The sequence below is a fragment of the Sus scrofa genome, chromosome 9, assembly GCF_000003025.6.
Source record: "Sus scrofa isolate TJ Tabasco breed Duroc chromosome 9, Sscrofa11.1, whole genome shotgun sequence".
In the NCBI taxonomy this organism is placed as follows: domain Eukaryota; kingdom Metazoa; phylum Chordata; class Mammalia; order Artiodactyla; family Suidae; genus Sus; species Sus scrofa.
The window spans coordinates 118798780-118823170 of NC_010451.4; the positions used below are offsets into that span (position 1 = coordinate 118798780).

The window sequence follows — 24391 nt, forward strand, 5'->3', positions numbered from 1 at the left end:
GGTCCATGGCCCTAAGAGTTACCAGCCTGGACCCCATTGTATGTCTAATTCAGTGCTTTTTCTACATGGATAGGGCAGGAGCCAATGGCATTTACCATGTTTAGGCCTCCAGCTAGGTTCCTCTAGTGACCTGTCACTTTCCCAAGGACTCTACATCATTCTGAAAGAGATGGTTAACTACAGACTACATACTTGTCATTGTTTTAATCAGGGCATCAAATCATGGGTCCTCTGCCCCCAGAGCCTTAAGGCTGAATTATAGCATCTCTCTTGCTTCCATTTGAGACTCTCAGACACTAGCCCTGGAGGATTTGGCCAGAGAAAGTTCTCTTCAGGGATCAAGATTCTCTTTTCTTGCCTATGAGATTTTCAACATTGCTGATTCACTGGTAAAATGGGGACAAGAAGAATTTCTACTCATTGTATTGAAATGAGAATGAAATGCATTGATATATGAAAACAGCTTAGAAGGGTGGCTATTCACATGTGAGCCAATAAAATCAGAACACATCCTCACACCACACACAAAAATAAACTCAAAATGGCATAAAGACCTAAATGAAAACAATGACACCATAAAACTCTTAAAAGAGGACATAGGCCAAACACTCTTTGACATAAATCATACAAATGTTTTCTTAGGTCAGTCTCCCAAGACAGTAGAAATAAAAGCAAAAGTAAACAAATGGGACCTAATCAAATTTACAAGCTTATGTATAGCAAAGGAAACCACAAACAAAATGAAAAGACTATAGACTGGGAGAAAATACTTGCAAATGATGTGATCCATAAGAGCTTCATTTCCAAAATATATAAACAGCTCATACAACTCAATAACAAAAAACAAACAACCCAATTGAAAAATGGGCAGAAGACCTAAATAGACATTTCTCCAAAGAAGATGTACAAATGTCCGAGATGCCCTTGAAAAGATGTTTATCATCATTAATTATTACAGAAATGCAAATCAAAACTACAATGAGATACTACCTCACACTGGTCAGAATGGGGATCATTTAAAAAAAAAAAAATCTACAAATAACAAATGCTGGAGAGTGTGTGGAAAAAAGGGAACCCTCTTAACCCCGCTGGTGGAAATGTAAATACGTTCAACCACTATGGAAAACAGTATGGAGGTTCCTTAAAAAACTAAAAATAGTGTTGCCATATGCTCCAGCAATCCCACTTCTGTGCATATACCCAGGCAAAACGATAATTCTAAAAGATACATGCACCGCTATGCTCATAGAAGCACTATTTACAATAGCCAAGACATGGAAATGACCTAAATAACCACTGACAATTAGAAGGATGACATTTAGAAGATGTGGTACACATACAAAGGAATACTACTTGGCCTTAAAAAAGAATGAAATAATGCCATTGGCAGCCACATGGATGGACCTAGAGATTTCTCTGTCTTGAAGTAAGCAAGACAGAGAAAGACAAACACCACATGATATCACTAACATGTGAAATATAAAATATGACAAAATGAACATATCTACCAAAGAGAAACAGGAGTTTCCCCTGTGACTCAACGGGTTAAGAACTCAACTAGTATCCACAAAGATGCAGTTCAATCCCTGGCCTTGCATTGCAGTGAGCTGTGGTGCAGGCTGCAGACACATGTTGATCTGGAGTTGCTGTGGCTGTGGCGTAGGCCAGCAGCTACAGCTCTGATGCAACCCGTAACCTGGAAACTTCCATATGCCACATGTGCAGCCCTACAAAAAAAAAAAAAAAAGAAAAAGAAAAAAAAGAGAAAACAGAAACAGATTCACAGATACAAAGAACAGACTTAGACTTGTGGTTGCCAAGGGGAAGGGGGGTGGAGGAGGGAATAATTGGGAGTTTTGGATTAGAGGCAAACTATTACACATATACATAGGATGGGTAAACAACAAAGTACTATTTATACAGCACAGAAAACTATATTCAATATCCTTTAATAAACCATAATGGGAAAGAATATGAAAAATAATATATATACATATTTATATATGTAGTTTGCTGTAAAGCAGAAATTAATACTACACTATAAATCAACTATACTTCAATAAAATTAAAAAAAAAGAAGAGGAGTTCCCGTCGTGGCGCAGTGGTTAACGAATCCGACTAGGAACCATGAGGTTGCGGGTTCGGTCCCTGCCCTTGCTCAGTGGGTTAACGATCCGGCGTTGCCGTGAGCTGTGGTGTAGGTTGCAGACGCGGCTCGGATCCCGCCTTGCTGTGGCTCTGGCGTAGGCCAGTGGCTATAGCTCCGATTCAACCCCTAGCCTGGGAACCTCCATATGCCGCGGGAGCGGCCCAAGAAATAGCAACAACAACGACAAAAAGACCAAAAAAAAAAAAAAAAAAGAAGAGAAACTGTTGCATCACAAGAACTATATGAATGTCAGCTATTATTATTACCATATTAACATCACTACTATTACTCCTGAACCTGAGAGTAGAGTGTGGGAAGTGCTATAATACCAGGCCTGCAAAGTACTGCAGCTCACGGCATTGATATTGATTTAACTCCAGGTAGGCTTCTCCCAGTGTGGAATATGTTCCCATTTGTGACCATCCTACCGTGCAGAGCACTCACTCCATTTAGAGTCATCCTTCTCATGTAGAAGGAATCTAACGAGAGAGAAACAGACACACCAACAGAACACACTAGTGGTTACCAGTGGGGAGATGGAAGGGAAGAGGAACAAGACAGGTAGGGGATTAAGAGGCGCAAACTATGACACAAACAGAGATGTGTGCCAGTGCTTTATTTTCATTTTATTTTATTTTATTCTACTTTATTTTATTTTATTTTGTTTTGTTTTACTATTTTATTTTATTTTATTTTATTTTATTTTATTATTTTACTTTCATCTTTTTAAGGCTGTACCCACAGCACATGGAGGTTCCCAGGCTAGGGGTGGAATCAGAGCTGTGGCGGCTGGCCTACGTCACAGCCACAGCAATTCCAGATTCCAAGCCGCATCTGCAGCCTACACCACAGGTCACAGTAAACGCCAGATCCTTAACCCACTGAGTGAGGCCAGGGATCAGGGATTGAACCTGCATCCTCCTGGATACTAGTCATATTTGTTTCCGCTGAGCCACAAGGAGAACTCCTTTATGCCAGTGTTTTATAAGAGCTTTGAATGCTGTGTAATCTAGAAAAAATGTTGAATCACTATTTGTGCACCTGAAACTCATATAATATTATAAATCAACTATACTTCAATAAAAAATAAATTAAAAAAAATATGGGGGAGTTCCCATCATGGCCCAGTGGTTAACAAATCCAATTAGGTACCATGAGGTTGCGGGTTCGATCCCTGGCCTTGCTCTGTGGGTTAAGGATCCAGCATATTGCCGTGAGCTGTGGTGTAGGGTGCAGACGTGGCTTGAATCCCATGTTGCTGTGGCTGTGCTGTAGGCTGGCGGCTACAGCTCCAATTAGACCCCCAGCCTGGCAACCTCCATATGCCTTGGGTGTGACCCTAGAAAAGACAAAAAAAATAATAATAATAATTAATTTAAAAAAATAAAGTCACTCTCCTCATTTGCTTATAAACAAGGGAGTCCCTGCTGTACGTCAGGATGGAGGAAGTCCATGTGCCCTGTGTTCTAGGCAGCCCCAGGGAAATCCTCCACCTCCAGGGCTAATTGGGCCAGTGTGGCACTGGGGCACTGAACAGCTGTTCACGGCCTCCATTCACACTCTGCACAGCAGAAATCTGGGGACCGTCTTCCATGCAAAGGTCTTAGACCCCAAAGCCAATCTCGATTAGACTGTCTGGTTTCTAGGCTGTGTCTCCTCAAGCCAACAGTGCTACTCTCGGGGAGGAAAACCTTGCGGAAAGGTTAATAAACTTGGTGAATAAGGAAGGAAAATTATTCCAATTGCCGAGCTGCACTATGGTTTAATGATAAGAGCCCAGATGTTGGCATCAGGCATTTTTCTTTTTTTAATGGCTGCACGCACGGCATATGGAAGCTCCCAGGTCAGGGACTGAATCTGAGCCACATCTGCCAACGCTGTGGTGACTCAAGATCCTTTAACTCACTGCATCGGGCCAGGGACCTGAGCCACTGTGCTCCAGTGGCAACCGCTGGTATCAGGCAACTCTGTTGACTACTCTGTAACCCTGGTCACCATACTACTGAGCCTCACATAACAATAGACAACTTTGTTACACACACACACACACACACACACACACGTGTATATAAGCATATGTGAATATATATATATAACAAAGCAAAAGATATAATGATATAATGTGCTTTTTCTTTTAAAAATATCCCTGAATAAACAAAAGAGTTCAGAATGAGTTCCTCCAGGGGATGGCACAGACTTTTTACTGCTCTGTGGGTTTTTTGTTTTGTTTTGTGTGTTTATTTTAGATTTTCTACCAATGACATGCATTTCTCCTACAAAAAAAAAAAAGATAAAAATCAAAATGTGCGGTGACAAAATCTTTGCTCTCCAATATAAAGTGAAACTTAGGAAAAAAATAACTGTCATATGAATGTTTGAACAAGAATTCAAAACACTTATCTAGGAAGAATAAGATGACTTTTACTAAAATTGTTTTCACAGAAATTGTAGGTGGACTCAACACTACTAAGGGCTCACTTCTTAACAAGTTTGGAGGATTTTTATCAAGATCAGTGATGATATTAAAAAAAAACAAACACCAAGCCCAGCATTACATGCTTAAAAAAATGGCAGTGATTAATCAGCATCATGTGAAGGCCTGCTCAAAATCTTCAGTGATACTGCAGTTGTACCACATTAAATATTGTGCTGAATTTGAGGGTCACATCTTCGTGTTCATCCATCCTTCTATTATGTGCAAACTTACAGAAATGTTTCCATTACAGGAAGTGGATCTGAACACTAAACCCTGAGTCACTTTCTTCTTTCCTCCAAAATCAGGTGGTTTTTTGGTGTGTTTGTTTGTTTAGGGCCACAGGTGTGGCATATAGAAGTTCCCAGTCTAGGGGCCAAATCGGAGCTACTGCTGCTGGCCTATGCCACAGCTACAGCAATGCCAGATCAAAGCTGTGTCTGCGACCTACACCACAGCTCACGGAAATGCCAGATCCTTAACCCACTGAGCGAGGCCAGTGATCGAACCCATATCCTCATGGATACTAGTCAGGTTCACTTCCTCTGAGCCACAATGGGAATTCCCAAAATCAGATTTTCAACCGTGGGTTTTCAGTTCGACATTAAAAATAAGTTTCCTATAGAAAACGTTTTGAGAAAAATAATGTACCACACTGTTTGAGCTTCCTTCTTAGCTTTCCCCCTCAATTTTGTGGTTACCAAAGTAATACAGCTCATTGCTAAGTTATGAAAGAACAAAAATGCATTCAAATTGAGGGGGGCTGTGGGTAGCAAAACTTTTGAAGCACAGAAAAAGAAACGGGGAAGAAATATGCCAAAAATGATAACAGTAGTTTTCTCTGAGCATGGGATAATGAGTGGATTTTTTTCTATTTATTTTAAAGAAAAAAAAAAAAGATAAATAGCCAAGATCTCCACAGCCAGGGCAAATGACAGCATTCTCAAACCTGGTATTCTTAGACTGAAACCCAAAGAAGCTAGAGGTCCAGGGAGCATTCCTAGCAGAAAACATCCATGCATTCAGTAGAATATATAAATTCAGGACACTAACTGGAAAGCATGGGCCAGACATAAAACATTCATTTCTATAAAATTGAAACAATTTATCTTCCATTCTTGAGCAGATGGGAGGGTAAATTGAGGTTGATTTTTTTTTTTCGCCCTGGTGGTCATGTTGGAGGAAATATGAGTGTTCCCGCCTCCTGCACTGTTTAAAATAAGTCTCCTGGTGCCGTGACTGGACTACTCAGAAAGAACCCTGTAGAAGTTTTGCCCTCCCCCGGGGGAGGCAGTATTCTAGGGGAGCTGCAGACACTTGTCACGTGGCAAAGAGTGGGATAAAACTGCCTTGGGGCTGGGGGGGAAGACGAGGAGAAGCAAGTGGGACCACAGACTGTCCACCTCTCACCTACAGCAGACGACCAATCTCCAGAGTGTCACATGGTCATCACATTGTGCTCTCTTTGAACCTATACTTACCTGAATGATTTACCTCCAATATCCACCTGTCATTGTTAAGCTTGGCCATCACCTCGGTGACCTTGAGTGAATTTCTTCACCTCTCTGGCCCTCTATTTTCCAATTAGTAAAATGCAAGAATCCTTTAGGATGCACACAGCCACTAGTCCACAAACTCATAGTTTTCACTGGAGGGGCTAGTGTACTGGTAAGAGGATGCCTTCCTGGAGGGATGTGGAGACCCCACACCTTGCTTAGGAAGGGCGCTTAGGTCTGGCTGTGTTTCAGAATCATTTGGAGGAGGAGCTTTTATACGTACAGAGTCTGGGTCCTCTCCTGAATCATGAAATTAAAATCTCTTGGGGGAAGCAATCGGAAATCAGCATTTTAAATAATGCTCCCCAGAAGATTCTTAAATATCTGCTCCATGAACTGGCATCAGGGGGTCAAGTCTTAGGGCATATTTTGCTCTCATATCATCCTGAGTAACCAAGAAGGTTACAGTTGCCTCTAAGGGGGAGGCAAAAGGCATCATCTAAAAGGACCATGGCCAGGGGCAGCACTAGCCTCTCAATACCTTTGTGCAAATTAGAGAAAGGCACACATGCGACAAATGGCCCCTGTGTCTCAGGGTTTGCCTGCCTGGGACCTCAGAGAGAGGTTTCAGCCCTCAGCGGCTCTTTCTGCCAGCTGTCTACCTGCAATATACAAAGCATATGGCTGTGCTCAGCTGACTGACCTACCCACGCTTTGTGAAAACAGGTCAAGTTAAATGTGTTTCCACTCGAGAAAATCCCTAAGAATGAGGTGCTGGGTTTCCCAAGCCAACTGAGGGACCTGATCCCATGAAGCCTGTCTGAGGAGGTCCTGGTAGGTGGAGATCCACTTTTAGCCACTCAGTTCCTGCCTCCTCACCTAGCAGATGGTCCATTCTCCTGCTAGGGGGCAATATTTCAGCCGGAATCAGATTACAGCAGGGCTTCTGGGGGGCGGGGGGACGGGACTAGGAACTTTAGGTCTAATTCTGTGAGCTAAGATGAACTGTTTGACATTGAAATGGGTGGGAGAAAGGACAGCCACATTTCCACTGACTCCTGGGGGAAGAGAAGGAGATGCAAGTAAAGAATGAGGGAGGGGAGAAAAGCAGAAAGAGAAATAAAGGGCCAGATGAATACACAGGAACCCCTTGCTAGGAATAAGTGAATAAGTTAGGGTTAATTAGAAAGACACACACTGAGACACATACACACAGAGAAACAGAAAAAAGGCGAGTGGGGAGAGAGCTAATGGGAGGATAATCCCATTTGTGCATGGCATGGCAATGACAGGAGCTGGGCACAGACAATGAAGTGGGGCTGGGACAGGAGGGGAGGGCGCCCAGAGATAAAAGAGCAGCAGCAGGCTGGCCTGCAAATCTTGTTGGAGGGGTTGGAGGAAGGTGAACTGGGCGTCACTGACACAGAAGCCGGCATGGGGGTGGGGAGGCCAAAGCCAGATGATGGGCTAGAAATGGACAAAGGCAAATCAAAAAATGTCATATGTCACGCAGCACTGTCTGACTCCATCTGAGTCACTTCTGACGGAGATGGTGGGCAGGTCAGAAAGGCCAGAAACTGCCCAAGACCTGCGCTGGGAATGAGGGCTACCCCACCCCCCAACGCCACCGGCACTGCAGTCACCACCCTACCACGGCTCAGTGTTTGCACGTAGACTGTCAGACAGCTGAGAGGATGATCTGCTTGGGTTTAGGTGGCCAGGAGGTGAGAACGGGTTTGGGGTCATTTTGAATAATCAGTGCGCGATGGTCTCGGCTAATACCTAGAACCCAGAGGCAAAGGCACCCTCTGCACTGGGCTGTGGGCATTTTCCTGTGAGTGGCCTCCAGAGAAATGTTTAAGGATGGCATCATTCAGACAGACCCAAATAAAACTACCTTCTGTAAAGGACATTTCTGAGCAAGACAGAGGGGCTGAGGCCAACCATGACAAACCCTGTCTTCATTCTCGGCTGGAAAAGGAAACTGGATTCTGCAGTGTGGGGTGTTCGTTCCGTTTACAGATTTAGATTCCCTAAGCAGTCACTCGTGGGAGGGGAGCAGTGGGGGGAACTGTAGAGATGGAAGGGACAGTAAGGCCCTGGGACAACGGAAAGGCCGTTAAGGCAGTGTGTGTGTGTGTGTGTGTGGTGTGTGTGTGTGTGTGTGTGTACATGCACACGCACACACGTGTACTAATCTGGGGGGATGTCATGGTAAGTATGCAGCAGTGAAAGGAGTGTGCTGATGGCCAGAGCCATTCCTGACAACAGCTTCTAAAACCTTGGAGAAACACCTGTTCATTTTCCACAGCCGGTCTCTTCCCATCTCATAAATTATCACTCTATCACCATCCTTCAGCACTGAAATCTAGTAATATGCTCTCTGGTGGGGAATCTCCTTGGTGTTGCCCTCTGTATCTGAGATGCCAGAATAAGAAATCAGACTATTATTTACTGGAAACCGCCAAATGCATGAATTTAATCTAACTGGGGTGTTGTGAAAAATGTATCCAGAGGCCACTGGGTACACTCTTAATTTAACGAAAAACATGATTACAGCCTTTCCTAATAATCTGCAAAGGAGCTAAATAAATTTGTTTTTTCTCCTCTAATATTTTCATGGAAATCAATCTTACCTTCTCCACCCTCATTTCCTGGTTTCATGTCTTCCCTGTGAAACGTTTTAATTTGCCTCTGTTGTCCTGGCAGACCAGTATCACAGAGAGATCCTAACGGTCCCTGGCTGTGTCTACACAGCCACAGGGTTGGGAAGCTGTGCTAGGGTAAGACCTTTCCATCCTGGGTCCTCTGCAAGGCACGCGGGTCACCAAGGGGGCTGGCGCAGGCAGTGACCGATTTTGTGGCCAACCTCCAGGACCAAGGATATAACCTCAAACGTGTCATGCTCTTTTAATAAGTCATCCGAAATCTGTCATCCATGACTCTGTTTGACTCTTATTGAAGTTATTTTTACTTTTAGTGAATAGGGGCCTCTTGTGTAATGAGTTCAATGATTTTACAACCTGTCCCCCTGGATCCTGTCACCTGGGTGAACAACAGCGAGAGGCTCTATCGCCCGGACTCACACATGGATGTCTCACCTTGCCTCACTTCTCCGTGGGCATTTTTGGCAAAACCAGAGTCACTGAAAATTGTTGCAGCCCCCTTGATGGGCATACCTTCCACAGGTGGTCCCTAATTTTCTGTCATTCTTTGCTGATTGGTCTTGAGAACTTTTTTCTACAGGATACTTTTAAGACTGTGCTTTATTTGCGGAGTCCAGACAAATAAACCTTTAGTCTCGAGAGGTGTTATGTGTGTTCGTTGGGTTTTTGTTTTCTTTTTAGGATTATTTTAATATATTTTGAAGGGTGCAGAAAAATAAGAGTGTGGTGAGGGAAGAGCCCACCAAATATAGAGACTCTTCCTACCAACAATTCTAGGGGGGGTACACGTGGAGCTTTATGGTCCAAAACCTTGGAATCAAGAGCTCTTCAAGATTAGTCATTATTCATCAGCCTCTTCCCATCTCTGTAAACCATCCTCTTAAGCTACACTGAGTTATCTGTGTGCCATTCCTAGAAAAACCATGCTTCCCAAGCCTCCATGCCTTGGCATATGCTGTTCTTTCTTGCTTTGAATTACCTTTGTTACCCATTAAATAGAACAGCTCAAAGTCTCAACTTCTCCATGATGTCCTATTGCAGATTCTCGGATGTCACCTCTTCAACTGTAATCCCACTGAACCTAACTCAAACCATTATTTTCATAGGTTTTAAAACTCATTGTTCTTTTTTGTTATGTGCCCATCTGTTTATCTAGACTCTTAGTTCTTCCAGAGCAAAGACAATATCTTCTTCTGATTATTAGCAACCTAGCTTCTCCTGGGCCACCATGGGTAATACAGTGACTATTTGCTGAAAACATGAATTAGTAATACAGTAAATGATGGAGTAGACTGGTGAGAGGATTTCTATAAACAAACGGGGCCACACACACACACACACACAGGCCCAGGTAAACCGAAGCACAAGGTAGGGGCGGGATAAAATTGCAGGTGTCCTTCTCGGTCTCACTGAGTCACCCATTTGCAATCCATTTGTAATTTTTTTGGTATTAATGTCCTTCATCAATTTTCCTCCTTGTCTGAAAGTCATGAATGCTTATTGCTGCTTTTCTCCTGGTACATTAACCTAGATTTTTCACAAGGGAATTCACTTTAACTTTCACTGGCTTAGGATTTGTTTGTTCAATTTCAAAAGAATGTTTGGCTATTTTAGTGTATGCAAAGTAAGAATACTAAGTGAAAAATATACATACTCATACATGCTACAACCCTCTACCTTCTGGACCATCAAATAAAATACTGAGGAAAATCAGGCCTACCACTGATTCTTCCATAATACACCAACATGTGTCGTCAGTTAGCAATCTGTCAGGTACTTTTCCATTCAAGTGACAGGCTTCACGTTCAAATCAATTTTGATTAATTTTGCAAGAATCATTTAAGGAAACGTGGCATCAGATCCCCGATTTAAATCAAGATGTATAGCTTCTTCTACCTTTTATTCATCTTGTCATTTTATGAGGAAAATGCTGTCCTTTGTCTGGTACTTTTTTACATACATATAAACTCATGCAGCTTATCACTCCTGGCTCCATTATTCTCAAGATAGTAGCTTTTTCCCTCCTCCTAACAGTTGCTCCATTATTTTATTAGTGTCCAAAATGAGACCTCGTAGACAGTGATGATCAGAGAATAATGGAAATTAGAGATGGAAATGACAGATTAGGTCTCCTTGTCTGTTTCCTGGGGCTAATGTTCCTGTCAGTGTGTAACTCGGTGCGTTAGCCTGTCTTATTTTAAATGACACCAACGTGGGGGCTCCACCATTTCCCCGGAGACTCTTGTCTATATCCTAAGACTGTCTCTACACACAGCCAGAGGCAACAACGAGGCCTTGTGCAATTACGTGGTGAAGTCAGGCCCGTCCTCACGTGATCTGTCTGTCTGCAAGGCGAGGGATGTGGAGGCCTGAGCGATGAGCCACCACATCCAACCACTGCAGAGCACCAGCCTCCTGGCTCATTCTGGACACAGAGCAGAAAGGTATTCTGTACCATTGACCTCAGTGGCAGGTATGCAGGCCAAGACATAGGGAGCTGGTTATCTGTGTCACGCTTTACAATACTTTACTCAGTGAGAATCATAGTCAACGGAGATTTTTGGCTATCACATAAGCTCCAATCCTGGCTTCCCAGCAACGATGCAAACATTTCAGGGGTCAAGAGCACAAGGGGACTCAGCTGACTTTACACAGCCATCGGGAGTGGCGTTCTATTCAAACTCTGCTTGGCATCTCTGAGCCAAGTCCTCTGCCCTCCCCACCAATCTTTCAACCACAAGCCACCTTGCAGGTATCTACCCTTCTCCAAACTCCTTCCTCTTCATTTTGTGGACCGCCTCCCTGAGATGATCACAGATTCGGTGGAAACAGAGCCATCCTTCATTTCCACGAACAGAGAAATTTCATGGCGTTTTGACTTTCCCCCAAGTTTTCTGACCTGTGACTCAGATTTCCTCTCCTTAACTTCATTCTCTCTTGTCCTTATCCCTCAACTTCAACCCGTTCCAGCACATTTGCCCTCTTTGAGCATCTGCGGGCATCTATCACACCCTGACTTAGTCATCAGCTGGCCAAGTTCTCCGAGTGGAGCTCTTCTCTCCCTTCATCATAAATCACTCCCTTGAGCTCTTCAATCATTTTTATTGCTCTTCTCCAAACTCTCACCCATTTGTCTCCATATTTATTGCTTTGAGAGTCCAGCATTACACTCAGTATTCCAGGCTGGGGCTCATCAGACTCACAGAGAGGAGCCCGAGCTTCAACCTCAGGGCTGGGAGTCCTCTGTGGCAATGTGTGAAATGATGGGGGATTCTGTTTTCCACCTTGTCAGGCTGCAAACACATTTCTACTCTGCAGTCCAAGCCATCACTCCGAGCTGGCTTTTGCCTTGATTTCTTTCTAGTTTCCCCTGTCCCATCGATTGCTATTATTAGTTAGCACGTATTGATCCCTTTCTCCCCACACTCTTCACAACCCAGCCAAGTGGGCTCTCAGCACATCAAACAATTCGACAGTTGCGTTTAAAAAGCAATAAAAGATGGGCAGCAGTGAGGGTGGCATAACAACGTGAAGGCACCTCATGCCACTGCAATTGTGCACTTAAGAAGGGTGAAAATCATCAATTTTACGTTGTGTATACTTTCTCACCATAAAAAATTCAATCAATCAATCAATAAATAAAGCAGTAGACAAAGTAACGATTTCATCCCTGTTGTGCGTGCTTAGGAAGGAGGGGAAACGGTAATGGGGATCAGGCAAAGATCCTCTGACTCAATACCAAGCACACCCCAAGTCTCTGCCTTTCACCCTAGCTGACAGCCCCAGTGAAAACAAGTTTCTACTCCTGTCAGTCTTGCGAGGCTCGTCAAGCTCCGGGAGAGCGACACTGACGACGGCCTGGCTTCACCAGCCTCCAACAAAATCATCAGCTACGTTCTGCCTGTGGAATCCTCGTGGCTGACGGTGCTGTGCCGGGGAAGAGAGGGACAGCTGGGTTTCCAGACCCCAGCTGGAGGCTGTGGGGCTACGAGTGACAGGCATCACCTCTGGACTCGTAAAGGGAGAGGAAGATGGCATGGACGTCATTGGGATGGTATAAATACAAAGTGCTCAGTGACACTTTTACCCGTTCGCTGATCAGAATAGAAGCACCCTTGAGCTCTGTTCCCCTCACACTGCGGCTGCGCGTCATGCCTGCGTGAGGGGGCGGAGATCCTGGAACCCGCTAACTCGCCATCCCCTCACTTACCCCTGGTTGGTTCCCCACTCGTTCCGAATGCAAAGATGCTTGTGCACTGGATCCTTCATGTAACCTTCATAGCAGAGGCATTCCCCTTAGAAGCAGGGTAAGGAAGAGGAAAAAGAAACATGAAGAAATTGATTAACATGTCTGTGTTGGAGAAAATTAATATGCGATGTCAGATCAAACTCTAATAGTGGGCACAGTGTGGCCATTAAATCCCATTATTCTATCTCTTCCCATCTCCACGTGAATGAATACACCACACTCTCCCCATTTTCACTGCATGATAACTTTCCCTGGTGGAGGAAACTAACTGTTTACACAGCACCTATTTCATGGGCTCTGCAGACACAAAAGTCCCAGAACTCTTTGAGCAGAGACTTTTTTCGTTTTTATTTTCTCAGTGGCCAGTACACTACAAAGAGCATATGAGATGATCAATACATATTAAAGACCACATACGTGAGTTATTTCATCCAATATTGCTGAGAAACTTTAAAAGGATGTATTATTAGCCATGCTATGCTGATGAAGGATACCGAAGCTCAGAAAAATCAAGGAATCTCGAAACAGCTTTTATATGGCAGAGCAAATGAACCAATTGTCTGTCTGACCCTGACCCTTTTCCCCAACCAGGCTATGCTGCTATCCTGAGAATAACTACTGCACTTAGAGGAGGCCACTTAGACCTATCATGGTTTTATAAGAACTCTGAGTTTTTAAGTGAAGATGGCTAATTATCTTGGTGCTGATAAACAGAAGGGTCCTTTATGTCTGTTCAGGATATCACCATGCTTCATGATCATCAGTTACTCCAACAGGACAGCAAGAGGTCCACAACCCCTCTGGAGTCCCACACAGATGTACGTCTGTGTAGGTGTATCTTTCCTCAGCTGGCTTCCCTAACTTTCGTCGGATTTACAAGCAAACCCAAGACCCTTAAAAGAATAAGAATCATTGCTCTACTGAGCCTGACCTTGAAAAAAATTTTAGCTGCTTCATATTAATAATTCCTTAGGCAAAGCTATATATCCCTAAACTAGAGACCAGTACCATTAAAGCACCATAACTGACTCTTTCACTGGCTGTTTATTTAATTTTTAGGTAGGGAAAGAACAGGGTGTGATGTCCTAAAATTTGGAAATCACAAAGGTGCCAGACCCAAGCGAAGCAAGGGATAAGGTTTCTTTATCGCCCTGGGAAGAGACACTCAAAAAGGAGAGAACAGAATAATAGCTTCGAGTGCTATTTTCTCTTTTCAAAGATGAAAAACAATAAAAATGAAGTGAAGGGGCCTTACAGTTATGGGAGGAGGGGTTGGGTAGGCTCTGAGCAAGAAGTTTTCGTTAGGATCTAAGTGCAGCCGCTCTTAGATGGACCTATAAGCTACTGCCCATCAGGATCTCACTACCAGGTAACGCCTGTTTTCCTCTCCCACACCTGCTCAGCCCAAGGTGCTGAGAAGTGGAGTGAAAATGAGCAGCTTCCCATTTTGTGAGGGATCCACAGGGAGGGTTAGATCAGTACTTTGTCTCCCGTATGACAAATTCAGGCTCCCACCTGGGTAGATTCACCACAGGCTAAAGTTGACTAGCTTCTGTGGTGCTGAGCAGTATCTAGGAAATCAGAGAGCTGTGAGTTGAACATAGGAAAACACAGCTTAAAATTCGGCAGAGGATGATAAGGCTTTCAGGTGAAGGCTATTTTGCTGATTGAAGGAAAGATAACAAGCAAAGGAAAGATAACAAGCGTTAAGTACCAGCAGAGCCAGAAAGCATCAGGAGCCGGGATTCATACCCTATCAGTTCCAAAGAAAGCATGGACTCTAGGCTGTAAGCTACACGAGGGCAGGAACAAGTTAGTTTTTCATCTATGTGAGTAGACCTTTTTATAAATACTGTGTCATGGAAAATAAACTAATTAAAGAGTGTGCCCTAAATTTACAGAATCGACCACCGTCACCTCTCCCCAAGATGCCAATGTCAAGCCAATTAATGGGTTAAGGGCCCAGGTATGATTCCCCCTTAAGGAGATCACCCCTCAATTTCCTTGTGGACATTAGGCATGGGTATGATATTACAAAACAGGAAATAACCTCAAGAAGGTGAAAAATCCTTCATTCAGACTCTTAGGATGTTCTTGGCTGGATGCCTTTGCCTAGAATTAAAGATTGACAAAAAAAGGAAGTCTTTCTTCCACATATGAGATCTAGGTACCACAAAACATGTAAAAATAAATGTGGTACCAACTCAGAGTTCAAGCAGAGCTTGATTTTCCTAATGATGGCAATCCCTCCCATTTGCAGAGCACATTCACCTTCCTCAAATTGCCTTCCTGGTCATTATCTCCTCATGACGTTTCCATCATTCATTACTATGTGGGGACACACTGCTGACAACAAATAGAGCTTTTCTCCATATAATGCTCTATGCAGCCCAAAGTCAGGGTGACAGAGGCATTTTTAAATAAACCAGGTTAGAGTTTGAGGATTTCCAAAATTTGCCTCTCAAATCATCCTCATTTCCAGAACTCACCAAACTTCCCTTTTCTGTATTCCTCCTCAAAACCAGTTTGGCCATCTACATGGAAAGGAGTTCAGACTTGATGAGGAAAGTTGTTATGGCAACCAACTGCTAAATCTTGACTTTAAGAGGGGTTTCGTGCAAGCACAGGCTCTGACTGTTAGCTGTGAATTTTAAAGACCCCACAAGGGTGTTGGATGCCCTCCTAAGCTAGAAGTGTTACAGTCTCTGCATCTGCTGTGACAGATGGCAGGGAACACATGATGTGCCGACTCCATGGTGGTGTTTGCAGGAATCCAATGGAAAGACGTGTCACGGCCACGAAGAAGTGCCCAACCAGGATGGAGTGTGCCCTGCAGGAGGCACTCACAGGCAACCACACTGCCAGAGCGTAGAAGCCCAACAGAGAGATGATTATGCAGGGCCTGGAGATGCCCAGACTTGATCTGTGTTCGGTACCCTGCAGGCAGATGCCTTGAGGTTCCTTCTACAGTGGACAGTGTCTTTGGTCATTTCCCATTCCACAGAGGGATGGAGGCACAAATCTCATCAAAGGATTAAAGAAGGCTCTGGAAGCTAGGGCTCCTCAGACGTGACTGGGCTCACCACAAGTTCTTCACGAAGTAAACACAGATCAAGGCCAAACCCCTGAGCACCTCCATCCTCCTGGTAGCTGTTGGCTTTTATTGAAAGGAACTGGGTAGGCTCCATCCAAAAAGGAAAATCTTTGTAAGACATCTGGGCTTGAACAATATCTAATTGCCTGGTCTCCTGTGCAGACATCAGGCAAGAGACAGGCTCAGAGTCAAAGAGCCCCATATGACTTGGATTGGGGGCTGGGGACACAGAGGAAATAAATACATCCTAAAAGAAGGCACTTTATCTGAGACACAAAAGAGAGTCTGGGAGAAGTTGGCAATCTAGATGGCAGGAACAAACTGAGAGCTGTACTACCCTGCCAAACTGGGTTCTAAAAACCAGGGAAGTCTAGAGAGAGAGGCAGTAGTTCAGAGCAAGGAGAGGGGAGGGGGGCTAGAGTAAGTCTGGAGATCTGGCCCCATGGTCCTCAGCAGATTTGACGTATTTCTACCTGGTTGGGACTGGCCTGTGGAAAGATGTGGGACAGAAAGAATTTTAGTGAGCATCTTGGAAGGTGATTAAAACTTGATTTAGCTTGAAAGCCCATGCTCCTTGCAGACCCATAAAAGCTACATATCTTGAAAAGGGCAATGAGGATCAATGGCCAGAATTGATGGGGTCTATGAAGTCAGGCAGGTGTGTGAAACCTCCACAGCTGCCCCTATGGCAGAACAAAGGCCAGGAATGCATAGGGGGAGAGAGAGAGAGAAAGAGAGAGAGAGGGGGGTTGCCGAAGCCAATGAGTCTGTGTTTCCATGGGGAAACAGATAAACAAACATACAAGCACCACAAAACCTCTTAGAAAGTACAGGAAAAGTCACTCCCTGGCTGGATCCAGCTGACCATTAAGCCATACACTTTTAGTGGTTTGCTGTTCACCCACTGTAACCAGAGGCACACCTAGGGTTACAAACCTGGGCGGATGTGGGAGAGGATGCCAGCGTGCAGTCCTAGCAGAGGGCTTCCAGGCTGAGAGCTCTAGGTACACTACCTTCCTCCAAAATAGCATGTTGTTAGTGTGGAAAAGGGGGGTTGAAATGGAAAATGGGCCCCAAGTCTCTTCCAGCTCCAGTCCTTTTGCAGACTCCTGACATATCTCCAGAAGGTCTATGTAGCCACCATCCATAAACAGTGCTAAGGCAATATAAAGAATGGCATTATAATGCTTATTCTGCCTCTGGCCTTTTTCTCCTTCCTCATGTGTTAGTTTTCTATAGCTGCCATAAAAAACTACCACAAACTTAGGGGTTTAAAACAACAGAAATATATTACCTTGTAGTTCTGCTGGTAAGGAATGTGATCTGAGTCTCACTGGCCTAAAAACAAGGTGTCTCCAGGGCTATGTTCCTTTCTGGAAGCTTGAGGGGAGAATCTTTTCCCTTGCCTCTGCCACCTTCCAGAGGCTGCCCCACAGTCATTGGTTCATGACGCCTCCCTCCACCTTCAAAGCCAGCAATGGATGCTGGAGTCCTTTTCGTGTCATATCACTCTGGCCTCTTCTGCATCCCTCTTCCAAGGTTAAGTGTCCTTGTGATTACACTCAGCCCACCTGGTTAATCCAGGCTACTCCCCTTATTATTTGTTTTATTTTTAGGGCCACACCCATGGAATATTGAGGTTCCCAGACTAGGGGTCCACTGGCCTATGCCATAGCCACAGCAATGCCAGATCCAAGCTGCGTCTGCGACTGACACCACAGCTCATGGCAATGCCAGATCCTTAACCTGCTGAATGAGGCCAGGGATCAAACCTGGGTCCTCATGGATGCTAGTCAGATACATTTCCACTGAGCCACTACAGGAATCCCATACTCCTCTTATTTTAAGATCAATTGTCTAGCAACCTTAATTCCACCTGCAACTTGAATTCTCCTTTGCCAGGTAACATAACATTTCCACGGGTTCTGGAGAGATCAGGATGTGACGATCGCTAGAGCCCATTACTCTGCCTACCACACCTGGTATTGCAGACCTCTGTGCAGGTGAGGAGTAAACACATCCTTAAGTGTAGAACACATTGGAAGGATGCCTGAGGAGAGCTTCAGGCACCAGAGGTAGTTCCTTTGCGGCGAATGAGCACCTGTGTTTGCCTGTTTGTTTGTGTGTGTGAAAAAGTATACACGTGCACTTGCACGGTTCCACCCATCCATATGGGCAGACCCCTCGGCGTGGCTGGGAAAGCACATGTCCCAACACTATGACATTTCCAAGTGAGTTAGCTGGAGGATTGCGAAAATAACGTCAACTTGACTTGCAGCCAATTCCCACACTGAGCTCTTTGGAGAAGGGCTCTAGGATGGAGTGTGGGAGGCGATAAAGTTTTTTCCTGATGAGCGTGTGGGATGACCACATCATCCCGTGCACAAAAAAAGACGCAGGGCGGGAAGGGGGAGGGTTTCCAACTCCAGCATTAATGAAAATGGAAGTCTCTGCAGCATCATTTCTCAGCGGCTACCCCAAAGGAAGCTGTCCCACCTTGGTTCTGTTGTGGGTTCTTATTTTTAATCTCCCTCCCTGGCTTTTCGGTCGGAAATTCATTACCTGTCACAGATACTGGGGAGCCGCTAGCAGGAGAGGGGCTTCCCAAAGTCATTTTCAGTAAGAATTTGGAAGGAGGCATCCAGGAGGGAGTGAAGAGGGGATGGGAGCTTGGTTGTGGACATGCAACTTCCTCAGCTGCCAAGGTGGGAAGCAGCGAATGGTGCTTGCTTGAATAGTGTTAGAGTGACCCAAATTTTGGCTCTGACCTGTCTGGGGGAATGAAGTAGCCCTTTATGATCCCATTTCTTCTCTCATTTCATGGAGGACAAAACACCAACTCTGCCTCAGGTAGCTGCAGAAATTCGGGCAAGTCATAGAACTTCTTGGAGGAATTTGGGCATTGATCTCAAATAAACAGGAGTTTATCTCTAAGCGCCTCCAAGCTTAAAACACCAATCCCTCTTTCCACATGTAATTAAAAGTGCTTCCTGTTCCTTAAAACCTCAGGTGAAGCTTCTGGAAGTGAGCTTAACCACTGAGGTTATCCAGGGTCTCCTAATCCAACCCAGAGGGGAGACCAGAGACCACCTCAGTTGCATGGGGAGGCCCCACCTTGGAGATGAGCCTGCTTTTCTCTCTCCGAGCACACTGGCTTTTGGGCATGGTGCATGGCCCATCTGTCTGGTTTGGTGTTTGCCTGACAGCGTGGGAGGAGCAGCAAGTAAGCACAGTCTTAGACATAAAATGTTTAAAATGCTGTACTTTCTCCTCCATATGGGGACCTAGAATACCTGGATGGGCCCACATAGAAACAACTTTTAGACCTAAAAAGGTGAACTTTAGATATTGTAGTTACCTGTTACTCCCCTAGAGAGATACAGTAATAGATTATAACAGAAGTAAGCACTAGAGCCCATGGAGTCAAGCTCTACAAATATCCTTCCACCCAGCACCTGGAAAAGATGCATCTCTAAGTGTGTGTGTGTGTGTGTGTGTGTAGGAGGAGGAGGGGCTGTAGATAAGGTACAGAGAGGTGGTGGAGTTGGTCCTGGAGTCCAACATTTCACTTGGGGGTCTTAGAGACTGTACATCCCTTCCCTTGGTGCTAAAGCATCTTAGCACTTTTCTGGGAAGCAGCTCTCAGTGGTACTGAATCTATTGCAAACAGATTTTTATAAAGGCTACCAGAGATGAACTCCTTCTACGATGAAAGTGCAAAGCAACCTGGGATGAAGGATCCGTACTCCTGAATATCTTGGAGCTCAAGAAGCGCAGGGAGGACCCCAAGGCATGCCGTGTCTGAATTCAAATGCTCTTTCAGAGCAGCCCTGGCCCCATTCCATAGCAGAACAGCCTGAAAGATGTCTATACCCTTTGACCCAGTAATTTCTCCTCTAAGATCGAGCTGAAGAAAAGTAACTTCAAATGTGCCCTACATTTATGCGGAAAGACATTCATTTTAGTCGAATTTGTAAAAATTAAAAATTTAAAGCATTCTAAATGTCAAATAATAGGGGAAATTTAAATGAGCTATGATAGAGACATACAATGGAATACCAAATGGCTATTAAAATTATGTTATTGAGGATTGTTTAGTGGTTCTGGGAAACTCATGATAGAATGTTGCTGGAGTGAAAAAGTCAAGAAAACTCAGACTTGGTGTTCTTAGAAGCCTCTAAAAATTGGGCATAGATAAAAGATCGGAAAGAGGGACATTAAATTTTTTAAACGATTTCTCCAGGAAATAGAATTACAGATGGTTATCATTTCCTTCTGTAAGCTTTTCAAAATTTTCCAAAATTTCTACAATAAACATGCATAAAAAGTCTAACGTCAGTAGCTGATATTCCTTGACTGGAGGGCAAATGGGCTGAGAAGGCCGTCCTGAACGGCCCTAATCTGGCTTGGCGCTGCAGTTAGGATGCCTCCAAGCCTTCTGCCAGAAGAGGACCCCCATTTTAAGCCAACACACTCAGGAGCCAAGCCACGTGCTACCAGCTTGCACAGTCTAGGCTCCCCATGGCAACGGGACAATTGGAGGGAGGGCCTGAGTTCTGAGGGGGTGATTGCAAGAGGCATGAACTCCGACAGTTACCCGCTGCCCGATGCTCCCGCCTACCAGTTTCGGGGTCGCATTGGTGTTCACAGGGGTCCAGGAGCCGCCGGGCACAGAGGTCCATGGCCCAGGGCCCACTGGAGTTCTGCTGAGAGAAGAGAACCACTTGGGCAGGGTTCAACCAGTCACTGGCATCCAGCTGGCTCCCCTCCAGCAAGATGAAGCGGCTCCCTGCAGGGGGACAGAGAGGAGGCATGCCAGTGTGTGCACACCACACACACACACACACAACACACATACACACATCACTGAAGACCCGGTAAGGAACACTCTGCAGGTGAGCCCCAACCTGAGCTCATTACATCTACCAATCCTGGTCTGTCCTGAGCCACAGAGCCAGGTGTCCGCAGATGGAGGCTAGGCTGCCACTTGGACCTCCCACCATATCATCCCCTGCCGCCTGGCCCCATCCAATCTCTACTAAGGTGGACCCCGGGGACAGAGGCACAGTGCAGCTCTGTGATGGCCATGGCACGGCTCCATGAGACCCAGCCACAGGCACTGGCACTCATCCAAGAAGCGGGACCTGCTGCCTGTCTTCACCTGCCATGAAATAGCAGGCCCTCTAACACCATGGACAGTCCCCACCTGTTTTCAGCCTTAGAGCAGCTGAGAGAACAGACATTAACAAGTCAATTAGATGCTCTGGGCTGAACTAATTCAGAGACTCTAAGAACCTATATCATTCCCTCATTATATTGGGGTCCCCCTGGATGAAAGCAAACTTTTGCTTCAGAGATCTAGGCTCAGAGCAAGTTATTGCAATTAGGAATTTCTCACCAGGCATATCAAACCGAAAAGTGGCTGATGTTTAAACACTATGACTCCACTTAGCTTTTCCCCTCTCAAAGGCAAAGAGAATCTTGGTGCCTAAGGACCTGTAGGCAGGATGCTCTGCATTCATCCACAAAGATAGGTGCTTATTTAGAAACAAAGAGAAATGGGGCATTCCCATGGTTGTGCAGCGGAAGCAAATCCAACTAGTATCCATGAGGATGTGGGTCCGATCCTCAATCAGTGGATCAGGGATCTGATGTTGCTGTGGCTGTAGTGTAGGCTGGCAGACGTAGCTCCGATTTTACCCCTAGCCTGGGACTTCCATATGCCAAGGGTGTGGCCCTGAAAAGCAAAAAAAAAAACATAAAAAAAAATCCCAGAAATGGAAAGTAGACATAGAGAGGAGGTCGTCTGTTCATTTTTTTTTAACCTGCTTTCTTTTTTGTCTTTTTAGGGCCACACTGTGTCATACGGAGGTTCCCAGACTAAGGGTGGAACTGGAGCTGCAGTCGCTGGCCTACACCACAGCCTCAGCAATGTGGGATCCGAGCCACGTCTGTGACCTACACCACAGATCACAACAATGCTGGATCCTTAACCCACTGAGTGAGGCAGGGGATCAAACCTGCATCCTCATGGATGCTGATCAGATTCGTTTCCACTGAGCCATGGCGGGAACTCCTTAATCTGCTATCTGACTTTGTGGTGGACTATCTAATTTTGTCCCAAGTCTTTCTAATCTGGATTTATGTGTCCTCACTCACAGTGACAGTGAAGGGTGACCCCCGTCTGTCTATATATTCCTTGCCCACCCTGAAACCTTCCTCTCGGGGGCAGGGGCAGAGGGGGCATCGTCAGAGGGGGGCTCACCATCAGCGATCAGGTGCTCGGGGACGTGCAAGGTGATTTTGACGACGAGAGGACAGCTGACGTGAGAAGAACACACAAGGCCGATCACGCAGCTGGTGATGCTGATCAACGTCAAGGTGGTCTTATTCACGGGACTTCGGGGAGAGCCCACTGAAAGCAAGACAAAAAGCAGGACACCCGACGGTGAAAACCTTGGCAGTGAAGGGCCACCTTGGCCTCTCACCGTTGACCCTGACAAACAGGGGAGGCAGCTGGCAAGCCCAGCCCAGGTGGGAAATGCATCTACTGTGTGAGCTCAGCAACCTTCACCGTCATGGAACAGATCCTCGCTTGGAGTCAGAGGGGACTGGGCCACTGGTGGTCCTCAGGGTCAACAAAGGTCACTTGTGTGCAAATCCTCTGCCTGCCTCCTGGGCCAGCTTCACAAGAGAAAGAAGGACACTGTCCTCGTGCTCTTGCCGGGCTAGGCTCCAACCTCTTGCCCAAGGGTGATGGGAATGCGCTCACGCCACACTGCAACTCCCTGCACTTCCCCTGGCTTTCCACAGAGGGCGCTCTCACAAGCTCTCCTGGGGCTCAAACCTCCTCTCAGGAGAAACTTTCTGAGCTTGAAGAGGTTGTACCTATTCTATGAGGGGGAGTCCTAAAAGTGACTCTTGCTCTGTAGGGCTGGGAAGGAAGACGAGGAAGGACTGCTCTGTGTGAGTAAAAGATTCTGTCGCAACAGAGGCTCTCCCGCAGTCCTTGGGGTAAGGTTATAAATGGCAGCTTAGCCAGAAAATAAGAAAGCTGGGGAATAAGAAACTCTCCCAGGTAGGTGGGACAGGGCTAAGAAGAGAGGTTCTGGGGTGTGTTTTTATTTGCTTTGGGTGGAGAGGATAAAATGGTAGTCACAAGAGGGACCTTTCCCATGGAGGCAGAACAGATGTGGGAAAGTAAGAAAGGAAGGCGAGCTGCCAACAAAACGTGTGGATCCTCTGGAATTTTCTCACAGTCTGCGTTAATGTTTATTATTGATAGCAATGAAGGGCTTCTACCATGGCCGACAAGGTGCTCAGTGTTTCACATACATTATGTTAAATATCTGCTTCCTTATAATCAATCTCCGAGTCTGTACTGTAACTACCCACTTTACAGATAAGGGAAATAAGTCTCAAGGAGATTAACCTTCTCGGGACAGTTAACACTCAGGAAGTGTAATTATGTGTCAGGCACCAGTGCCCAGGGTCTTACAGGGCTCATGGCATTTGACAATGACCTGACCTGGTGAGGCAGCTCCCGCACAGAAACAGTGCATCAGAGAGGTTCTAGGCCATGTCCAGGGTCAAGCAGCTACAGAGGAGGGAGCCAGAATCGAAGCACAGGTCCAGTGAGGCCACAGCCCCCAGACAACTCACTATTCAGTCTTGGGACCAGGGCAGTCTTTGGAAGTACTTTGCTCAGAAATACAGGGAAAGCATCGGTCTGTGACTGCATCCTCCTTTATGGGAGCAGGTTCCCTTAGTGGATGTGTTGGCAGTAGCTAGGAGGGAGTGATTCCAGACTGGCAGGCAGCCTCTAGACCCTCTGTCCCTCGCTGGGAATATTCCATCCATGTCGATATCCTTTCAACACGGAGTCTACTTCCACACACGTACACATTTCTACTCAGGCCCCGACCAGGCCTGAGCAGCAGGTCTATCATCAGAATGGCCTTCTGGCGCTCAAGGGCGATAACCAAAACTGGACTCTACTCTCCACTTCTCTCGAAGCCCACTCCCCCCGCCCCATTTCTACACCCAGTGAACAGCTCGGCCAGCCACGTGGTTTCTCAGCCAAACTCCATTCTGTCTCACTCTTCCTCTCCTTCATAAGCCACATCCTCTCCACCATCAACGCCATTAAATCTTTTTTCATTGTGTGTCCAAAATTTCTGTTGCCTCTATCCTCTCCATCCCTCCCCAGGCCGATCATCTCCTACTCGGATTTCAGCACTAGCCATCCACCCGGTCTCCCTGCC

At 45.6% G+C, this 24391-nt stretch overlaps 1 protein-coding gene across 4 annotated transcripts in view; it reads right to left on the reverse strand.

Moving 5' to 3' along the window:
* Positions 1-24391, reverse strand: part of ASTN1 (astrotactin 1) — a 319889-nt gene that overhangs the window by 149636 nt on the left and 145862 nt on the right. For 2 of the 4 annotated variants that reach the window (XM_021063682.1, XM_021063684.1), the window contains exons 6-8: positions 22393-22542; positions 20725-20916; positions 12995-13079 (exon numbers count right to left, since the gene is read on the reverse strand). In XM_021063682.1, coding sequence (XP_020919341.1) covers positions 12995-13079; positions 20725-20916; positions 22393-22542 — 427 coding nt within the window. The remainder of the gene's footprint in view (positions 1-12994; positions 13080-20724; positions 20917-22392; positions 22543-24391) is intronic. The other 2 variants (XM_021063683.1, XM_021063686.1) reach the window with 1 other exon arrangement.